The sequence below is a fragment of the Megalopta genalis genome, chromosome 14 (genome assembly GCF_051020955.1).
Source record: "Megalopta genalis isolate 19385.01 chromosome 14, iyMegGena1_principal, whole genome shotgun sequence".
Lineage (NCBI taxonomy): Eukaryota > Metazoa > Arthropoda > Insecta > Hymenoptera > Halictidae > Megalopta > Megalopta genalis.
In genome coordinates, this window is record NC_135026.1 from 10,225,400 (window position 1) to 10,235,840 (window position 10,441).

The 10,441-nt window shown below is 37.1% G+C and overlaps 1 protein-coding gene across 4 annotated transcripts in view; it reads left to right on the plus strand.

Moving 5' to 3' along the window:
* LOC117225838 (vascular endothelial growth factor receptor 1) overlaps nt 1-10,235 on the plus strand; it is a 33,518-nt gene extending 23,283 nt beyond the window's left edge. For 3 of the 4 annotated variants that reach the window (XM_076526369.1, XM_076526370.1, XM_076526368.1), the window contains exons 11-23: nt 316-451; nt 1,431-1,574; nt 1,683-1,838; nt 1,916-2,055; nt 2,873-3,035; nt 3,111-3,223; nt 3,299-3,449; nt 3,898-4,122; nt 4,762-4,924; nt 5,524-5,791; nt 6,107-6,438; nt 7,893-7,998; nt 9,153-10,235. In XM_076526369.1, the coding sequence (XP_076382484.1) occupies nt 316-451; nt 1,431-1,574; nt 1,683-1,838; nt 1,916-2,055; nt 2,873-3,035; nt 3,111-3,223; nt 3,299-3,449; nt 3,898-4,122; nt 4,762-4,924; nt 5,524-5,791; nt 6,107-6,438; nt 7,893-7,998; nt 9,153-9,716 (2,661 nt within the window). In that variant the 3' untranslated portion in view covers nt 9,717-10,235. The remainder of the gene's footprint in view (nt 1-315; nt 452-1,430; nt 1,575-1,682; nt 1,839-1,915; nt 2,056-2,872; nt 3,036-3,110; nt 3,224-3,298; nt 3,450-3,897; nt 4,123-4,761; nt 4,925-5,523; nt 5,792-6,106; nt 6,439-7,892; nt 7,999-9,152) is intronic. The other variant, XM_076526371.1, reaches the window with a different exon arrangement.
* The last annotated feature ends 206 nt before the right edge of the window (nt 10,236-10,441 follow it).

The window sequence follows — 10,441 nt, forward strand, 5'->3', positions numbered from 1 at the left end:
AACGAATCGTGACTGATCCTACTTACACTTTACAATCTTTTCATTTTAATGTACGGTTAAATAAAGTCATTTTCCACGAACGTAAATTCATGATTTCAACAAGTTTCAACTAAAAAAATGAAACATCTATATCTATATCAATTAACTAATATTAATTGAAATCCATGTAAACTCGTATCATCGATTGCGACCAATTAAATATTAGGGGGACCGGAAAGTAATGTCGTTTCTGCGCATATTTATCTGTTTGAATTTAATGTAAACAAACGACATAACTTTCCGGTCCCCCTAATAAATCATATGACATTCGCACAGAACTCCAAGGAAAACGGAACCGTGACCGATCTGCTCTCCACAGTATGGACGACGATTGAAATGTCTGGCGAGCTTACTTGCAGGGCGTGCAACATTGTTGGCTGCGGAAATGTGACCGAGAACGTGTCTGTTTCCGGTAAGAACGGGACCAGTTTCACTCTTCACGATCACCGAGCCAGAATGCTTTTGAATTATAACTAGACTGCGGTTTTGATTCAACAATATTATAAAAGTATTAAGGGACAAAAAACGGTTTTTGCTGAAATACTTAAGTTTACCATAATTTGTCTCGTTGAATGCTCATTACCTGTGCTGTACCAAAGTTCGCGTAATTCTTGGCTCGTGAACATTTCAAGTCTGTGATTATAGTGGATGCGTTTTCGTATGAACTAGTGTTCTGACGAATTCCATATACTACGTCACATGCAAGATGGTTTCCGCGGTTAGACATTATTTTTTCGCAGCATTCGATATGGAGGATTTTTACATCGACGTCGACGAGTTGAAATCAGACAGGGTGTCTCAAAATTATGGTATTACCGGGAAATGGGGGCTTCCTGAGGCGATTTGAAGTAACTTTTTCCTTAGCGGAAATGCAATCCGCGGCTTCGTTTACGAGTTATTAACGAAAAACAATGACCAATAAGAGGCGAGCCATTGAGCGGATCTAGGCTTCGCGCGCTCGTTGGCTAGCCCGCCTTGCTCCAGCCGAGCTCGCTTCTCATTAGTCAGTGTCTTTCGTTAATAATTCGTTAACGATGCCTCGGAGAAAATTTTTGTAAAGGAAACAGTTGCTTCGAATGAACTCGGGAACCTCTAATTTCCCGGAAATACCATAATTTTAATATTAATAATAATTATAATGATAACAATAATAATAATAATAATAATAATTAATAATAATTTTAATACCATAATTTTTTTCATCCAAGAATGTCATAAAAGTATTAAGGGACGAAATAAGTTTTTGCTTAAATACTTCACTTTGTTATAATATGTCTCGTAGAGTGCTCATTAAGTATGCTATTGGATAGTTCGCGTAATTTCTACCTGATGGACATTTTCCTACGACCACGTGTTGCTTAGATGTCAGAATATGTTTCAAAATATTTTAGATGAAGTCGGGGAATTCGGTATCATTCGTACGATGGACCCAGTGGCAGAGGGTGACGAATGGGAGTTGATCTGCGCCGCTTCGATTCGCAATTATTTTGACAACTTTGTTTGGAGCAGCGAAAATGGTCCAATTATACAATCTGGTAATTCCATTTTCGATATGCACGCGCTAAGGACGCAATTCATTTTTAAAACCAATAAAGTTCAATGAGAAATTGAAGGCATCGGAAATAATATGTTTAAACTTCTAGATAGAGTCTCAATCGACCGAGGGACCACGCAATTCGCGTATAGATCAATTTTGAAGATACACAACGTGAAAATGGAGGACTCACAGCTGTATATCTGTAGAGTGAAGTCCACGGGTTATTTGACTCGGTCTACTGGATATCGCTTGGAAGTGAAGGGTAATTGGAAATAGAAATTTCTGAAAACATTAAATGATGTATTAAATAAATGTTGATTAGTATTCTTTTCGTTTTAGTTGCATGGGCACCTATTATTATCGATACCAATTTGAAGAAAGGCGAGATAATCATTGATGTTGGTACACGAGGTAGCCAGAGACTAGATATTCACTGTTTCGCAGATGGTATGCCTAAACCGAGTATCAGTTGGTTTAAGGTAATTGTTTAGTAGTTAATATTTCTAAATCAGGGCAATGTTTCACTTTCTATATTTTATTTACTATTTCCTTAATTTACAATTTTATCATTTTTTCATTTCACCATTTTACCGTTTTCCCATTTTACCAATTTACCATTTTACCATTTTACCATTTTTCAATTTTACTGTTTTACCATTTTATCGTTTTACTATTTTATCAATTTACTATTTTACTATTTTATTTATTATTTACCTATTATTATTACTATAGTACTATTACTATAGTATAGTATACTATCTATTACTATTTTTTATTTATTATTTATTATTTTTTTTATTATTTACCAATTTACCGTTTTACCATTTTACCATTTCACCATTATACCATTTTTAATTTTACCGTTTTACCATTTTACCGTTTTACTATTTTATCAATTTACTATTTTACTATTTTATTTATTATTTACCTATTATTATTACTATAGTCCTATAGTACTATTACTATAGTATAGTATACTACCTATTACTATTTTTTATTTTTTTGTATTATTTACCAATTTACTGTTTTACCATTTTACCAATTTACCGTTTTACCATTTCACCATTATACCATTTTTAATTTTACCGTTTTACCATTTTACCGTTTCATCGTTTTACTATTTTATCAGTTTACTATTTTACTATTCTACGGCTTTACCATTTTACCATTTTACCATTTCATCATTTTACCATTTTACCATTTTACCTTTTCACCATTTTACCACTTTACTATTTTACTATATTCAGACATTCATTTTCTCATGCAAGTTATTGAATATCAACATACCTTTGGCAGGACGGTAGACGGTTACTAATTAACAATGAAAAATACAAGTTTTCCAATAGCTCCCAAAAGCTAGAATTGGAATATCCTTTGGAAATCGACAGCGGCGAGTACGTATGTCGAGCGGAGAATCGAATTGGAAAAGCAGAAGTTTCCCAACGAATAACGATAAAAGGTAATTTTCGTTGAATTGCACACTGCAGGGGCGTAGAAATAAGAGGTTTCACCGTACGCTTGTTTTAATTAACAGGACTCGGAGTTGTAAGTAACAGACCCGAAGGTCTGATCATTTTAGTTGTCACGTTGGCAGTGGTCGTTCTGATCCTGGTGATCTACGTCGCCCTTAAGGTTCGCCGCGATAAGGTAACTCCACTTTTTTGGTGTTACGCGACGTCATTCGATTGGATAACAATTTCGCCAATTTGCGCGGTGTTGCAGATAAACAGAAGGAAATTAGTGGAAGCTGCCCTTTCGCACTTCGAGGAGGGCGCTGTCGGAAGTTTGAATCCGGATTTGACAGTGGACGATCAGGCAGATCTGCTTCCTTATGATAGGCAATGGGAATTTCCCAGAGAGAAGTTGAAATTAGGTAAACTTCCATTGAAAATCTTTTCTCGACGTTCTCCGCTGGAAAGAAATTCCGTTTGTTTCTAAGTATACCGACGTATAATTTTCAAACTAAATCAGAATTAGTCCAATAAAGTTGGCGTGTTAAACCTGCTCCGTTTAAATATTGTTTGAACATGCTCAAAGAGTTCGAATATTATACAAAAATATAACGACGTACTCGGGAAAGGATGCATAATCGTCGTAAGTAAGAATTGACTGTATAACTTTTACGGTTGGCTCACAAAAAATTTCGTACACTCGAATGTTTTTGCCGCTTTTCCGTGTTGAGGAAAATAGCTTCCGAATTTGTGTTTGAGGTTCTATTGAGAATCGTCTGGTGACTTCTGAAAAACGAATAAAAATGTTATCTAGACAGTGTAGATTTTGCTAATAATTTCCAGTAATAATTATGTGCTAACGATTTGCAGGAAAATGTCTGGGAAGCGGCGCGTTCGGCGTTGTCTTGAAAGCAGAAGCTGTGGGCATTTGCAAAGGCGAGTCGGTTAGTACTGTAGCGGTGAAAATGGTCCGCCGTGGTTCCAATTATTTGCATATCTCTGCACTTGCCAGCGAACTCAAGATCATGGTACATCTCGGCAAACACCTGAACGTTGTCAACCTTCTTGGTGCTTGTACAAAAAATATCTTGAAACGTACGTGTTTACTACCCATTATTTTATTATATTTTTTATTTTATGTTATTATATATATATAATATATATTATATATAGTATATAATATATATATATTATTTATTTATATTATTATTAATTATTTTATATTTTATCATTAATTATTATATTTTATTTATTTTTATTATTAATTATTTTATATATACTATTTATTTATTATTATTAATATATATATATATATATATATATATATATATATATATATGCTGCGTACAAGCTATACATATACAAACTGCGTGGTCCACCCTGTATATATATATATTAATATAATTACAATTAATATATATATATATAATATATATAATAATATATATGTAATATATATTTAATATATTAATATATATTAATTGCCATTTGACGACACATTTTCTTTATTCTTTATTTACTATAACTACCTTAATTTTGCTTTCACAAAGTTTGTCGCTTGACGCTGTTCGTAGAACTCTACATTTCTTGCGAATTCAGGATTCCGTTTGTTTAACATTGTTCACTGAATTTTTTCTCTACAACAATCGAAGTCAATTATAATATTGTTATTTTGTACGCTTATCGTTTAAGTAAATTGCATGTTTATTTAAGTGATCTCTGTTGCTTCTCTAGATGAATTGTTAGTAATCGTAGAATTCTGCCGATTTGGAAACCTGCACAATTACTTGTTGAGACATAGAAGCAGCTTTATCAATCAGATCGACCCAACGACTGGCAAATTAGATCTCAGTATCAGCTCATTAACGAGAACTGCCAGACCCTGCAGCACTAACAGGTTCGTTCCCACAAATTTTTCCTTCAAGCTTCCATCCACTTGTTAACGCTAGATTTACGGAGCTTAAAAAAAACAGCCGTTTCATATTACTTTACAAGAATAACAATAAGACATTTGTTCTGACTTTTAACAAGCGTTATTGTAACATTAACATATAAATTGAATAAGTAACTCATAAATGTATCTTTACGATATGAATAATCGTAAATTAAAAAATTAACGATCCGTCATTTTGACGTCAATTTCCGTAAATATAGTGTTAACAACGCTATGGCCAGGAATCTATCTTACGTAGTTGCAAATGAACATCCGGTGTTCAGACGAATAACACATTGTTCAATCATAAAATGTTATGCAGGATAGTTTATGTCACTTCCTTCCTCCAAACAACGAATTATTGTACAGTTTAGCCGTTTTAAAATTATCATTCGGAATCACATTAAATGCACCTAACTAAAATTAATAGTGGCGATGCGGTATCGTTGCATGCATCAAGATGCAATTATTTGTTTTCGGTGATTAAAACACAGTGAAACTACTAGCTTATGCTACTGGTTGCGGTGCTGACACTTTCCTGTTCTCCTCTGTTTGCGTGACAGGGTAAAATCAACGGAATTGCCATCTTCTGTTAATATCAACCATAATTCGGACTCTCATTGGGTGCAGTGTCGCGCCACAGCTACAGATTCCCAGGCAGTCGATGTGTTGGCAAATGGCCCCGTAGTTAATAACGGTCCCACTCAACCTGGTTGGTCCAATTGCCGTGGAGACTACAAGGACTCCAATTTAAAACCGATTTGCACGGAGGATCTGTTGTCTTGGGCGTTCCAAGTAGCCCGTGGAATGGAATATCTCAGCCAGAGAAGGGTGAGTTTCTGCGACTTCTTCCGGCAGATAATTCTATCAGGGCAGAATTATACAGAAAGTTTCTCTTTCCAATCGAAACATTTGTTATCGTCGAAAGAAAACGAAAATGTCACATTTTTTATACTATTCACGTTTTCTTGAGCTTGGCAATTTTATATACGTACTTAGCACAAATTATCGTAAAGCCCGCAGACTATTTATACGATAATTGAACAGAGAAGTATGATTTAAAAAAAAAGAATTCAATTGGATTGAACATAAGTTTCTGAACAAATGTCTCATCTCATGTACCGTTTCTTATAAATGAATATGCAGATACTGCACGGTGACCTGGCCGCTAGAAATATCCTGCTGGCCGACGACAATGTGGTGAAGATATGCGACTTCGGTCTGGCCAAGAGCATGTACAAAGAAGAGATTTACAGAAAGAGAAGTGACTGTCCATTGCCCATTAAGTGGCTGGCCATCGAAACGATGAGAGATCGAATTTTCTCCACTCAATCGGACGTTTGGTCGTTCGGCATAGTGCTGTGGGAGTTCTTCACGCTGGCTGAGACTCCGTATCCTGGAGTGGAAACGGAGATACTGTACCAGAAGCTGATCGAGGGTTACAGAATGGAGCAGCCTGAATATGCCATCCCCGAAGTGTATGTTCGTTCAAGATTTTTTATTTCGAAACGAATCGGAACAGTTCTTTTTCAGTAATATTCGAAAACAAGTTAAAGGAAAACAGGTGAAAAGATTCCTGAGATTCTAAACATGTTGACGTTGCCCTCATTTTATTCGGCCCTTAAACCGGGACACGCACTCAAGGCACTATATTATAAATATATATATTATAATTAATATATATATTTATTATTATTTATATTTTTTTTTATTATTATATATTATAATTGAGGCACTATATCCACTCAGCTCAAGGCACGATATTTGGGAATTCGATTCAGTGCCACTGAATTATGGACACGTGCCACACGAAGGGCTAAATTCGAAGTGGGCTCTAGATTAACATACAGGGTATCCTAAAATTATGGTACTTCCAGGAAATGAGGGCTTCCTGAGATCGTTCGAAGTAACTTTTTCCTTAGCGAAAACGCAATCCGCTGCTTTGTTTTCGAGTTATTAACGAAAAACAGTGACCAATGAGAGACGAGATCAGCTGGCGCGAGGCGGCCGAGCCAATCAACGGAACTAGACTGCGTCCAGGTACTCCGTCGAGTGCCTTCACAACTTCGAGCTACCAGATATCATCTGTGGTTCGCCCGTCGACGGGAACTACAGTCTCGAGAGGCTTTCCGATCCCCTGACCCTACCATAAATTAACAACCTAATGCAACGGGCAATAATTGGCAACCGGCAATCTGCCTCCGATTTTCCTTAAACTAACTTTCCCTTAATCCATTAACTGCTAACATTTTTTTTTTGAATTTTTGACGGGAAAAAAAGTTGTGTAACAATATATGTAATTATATTCAAATTATGTCTTGTTATTCAAATATTTTACATTTTTTGAAAAGTCCCAAATGGATATTGTGGCAGATTGCATGAATAAAAGGGAAAAAGAAAAGATTTGTTTATTGTATAAAAAACAAGAGACTGAGTAAGTAACGCATAGTTACTATAACCTATATATTACATATTTATGTATGGTATTTAATTGTAATATAATATAAAAACCAAACCAAAAATATCATGCTTCAAATATAATAATACCGTTGCGTTCAATTTACAGATAATTTCCAAATTTGTTTATTTTTCAAAAAGAAACGAAACACAAAATACGCACCGTCCGCTATGAACAATATCGACTGATATGTATAAAATGACATTAAATTGTCAAACGCGTTTGACTTATATATTCTTCGTGCCAAATGGTGTACGTAAAACTCCAAAATCCTGAAATGTGGATCGTGGCAGTTAATGGGTTAAGTTTATTTTAATGGGTTAATTAAGACCCGTGGATCTTATGCCAAAAGCTAATCCACAAATCCTCCCAATAGCAACTGTATCCGCATAGTTAATCGTACGTCGACCGTACGTCGACCGTTCGAATGGTGTAATTTGTGATAACTCGTGCTTTGCAATTTATCATTTCTAGGTACGACATAATGTGCCAGTGTTGGAAGGCCAAGCCTGCTCTACGCCCGAGTTTCACGGAGCTGGTCGACAGTGTAGGAAATTTGTTGGAGGACAATGTGAGGGCGGTGAGTTCGCGGAATAAGCTTCACATCAATTTATACAGAGCGACATGTTCGGATCAATGAGATTATCTTGGACTGAATAGCATACTTGAACACGTTTTCACATAATCCACCTTTTTACCGAATAATTGGAGAGCCTGAATATGTGTGTGTGTGTTCAGTCATGATAATTTCGAACGAAATTTGTGTTTAATTAACACTAAACCTATCGTCGCTTCGCATACACCTATTCCTACCGTGACCGGTGAAATAACCGACACTTAGCACAGCTTATATTTTTTAATAATATAGAGTGTCCCAAAGTTTTTGTACAAACGGGAAATTAGGAGGTCCTGAGATCATTTGAAGTAACTTTTTCCTCGGCGAAAATGCAATCCGTCGCTTCGTTTGCGAGTTATTAACGAAAAACGCTGACCAATGAGAGATCGCGTACGGCTGACACCCCGCCCTCGTGACCGCATTGGCCCAAAGGGCGGAGCGCTGGCCACGCTCGCTCTCCGGTTGGTCACTGTTTTTCGTTGATAACTCGTAAACGAAGCCGCGGATTGCATTTTCGCTAAGGAAAAAGTTACTTCAAATGACCTCGGGAATCTCTTATTTCCCGCATGAACAATAATTTTGGGACACCCTGTAGAATGGAGATAATAGCTAATTTGAGAGTATAAAAATATAGTTTCTTTTATTCAGAAGTATATAATGTACATTTTATTCGTTTTCACCGCATGTTTTACAAATGGGCTTCTCGATTGTACATTTCTCACACGAATACTGGCCGAAAAATTCCTGGAAAGCACTTTTCGGCTAAAATCATGCCACGACTGCGTTAGCTTTCGTTTGTAACGACTTTATAGTAGTTTCAGAATTGAGTCACGGAGAGAATACCACTGCAAAAAGATATAAATCGTTCAACCGGTCACGGTAGATAAGACAGACTACAAATCTTTCTCAGAAAACGTACAATAAAAGGAGAAGTGAACATTGAAACATGTATTATGCGTATATTTTAGGAAAATTCGCAAGGTTTGAAGGCGACGCGATTGCGTTGTATAAAGAAAATTCTAATTGAAATTTTGAAGACGGTCATTTGACCGGTCGTGGTGGGAATAGTGTTAATTAACTCCGCGTGACTCAATTGAAAGCGTAATTGGCAATTTCAGCACTACATCGAATTAAATGCCCCATACCTCGACATGAACAGGGCTCTGCAGAAGGGTGGAAGGAACGATTACCTGACGATGACCTCTGCTCCCGACTACGTGATGCTTTCTTCGCCGACCCACGATTGCGCGAATTCCCCCGGATCTGGAATCACGACGAACTCTGGCCACTTGTACACGAGTCCCACGAATGCTGAGGAAACGTCGCTTATGCTGAATAAGGACGAGGAAGCTCCTTATCCGGGACCCGTCAATGTTCACGAGCGGGGTGCAGATCTTGCTGAAAACAGGGGAACGGTGACGAATCAGGTGGTGCATCCGGATCCGAGTTCCGATAACTGCAATCCTCCGAGAAAGTTGAAGCTGATAGATCCGAGTAAAAAGATCGACGAGGTCGCGGAGAAGCGAGAGCTTGGCTCGAATCCGACGGTCGAGGCGGGCTTCGCTCGGACGATCGTGAGCACTCGTGAGAATTACGTGAATATGCGTCAGCAGAAGAGCGGCATGGAGAAAGACTTGTCCGAAGGATGCAGCAATCCCAATAGCATGATCGTACGTAATTGAGAGGCGAATCGAAACGTGATCTCGAATGTTTTGAAACTTCTCCTTGCAGGAAGCAATCCAGTTGAAAGTATTTTTTGATAGTGCGAGTATATCGTTTACGGTCATTTGTGCGTTCGAATTTGTGTGATCCCTGGAGAAATGTACCTATTATGTGTATTATACAGAACAGTACATCTAGAAATATACTGGATACAGACTATAGTGTGTACAATAATTGGTACAATGTGCAATGGAGATGGTTGATTAACGCATTGGCTGCGGATTTGTGTTCCGCGGCGGATTTAAGCATGTACATAGCTGGCGAATTTAGTCGTTCAGTAGATGAGCCGTTTATTTTGAAAGTGGCATAAGTCACTTTGTTTTTAAGTCGATATATTTAAGGGTTTGCGTTTTAAAAATATGGATGCTAACTTTCGAGAAGATTTACTTGTATTTGTTATCTCAGGATACTGATAGTTTTCTCAGTGTAAATAATTTTGTATGAACATTAAAAAAATCACCATTTTTCATTACGGTAAAGTGACTTATTAAATTACAATGTGTGTTAATGTGTGTTAACCTTTTAGGTACGGCTGAATTCTGCGCGAGGCTATTTCTCTGGACGGCAGAGTCTGATATGTACTCTACAGAGTCTGATGCTGTATATACAGGGTGTGTCCCAAAAATGTCTCGCAATCCGAAAGTGACGGGTTCATCAGGCCATTTGAAGCAACTTTTTCCTTTAC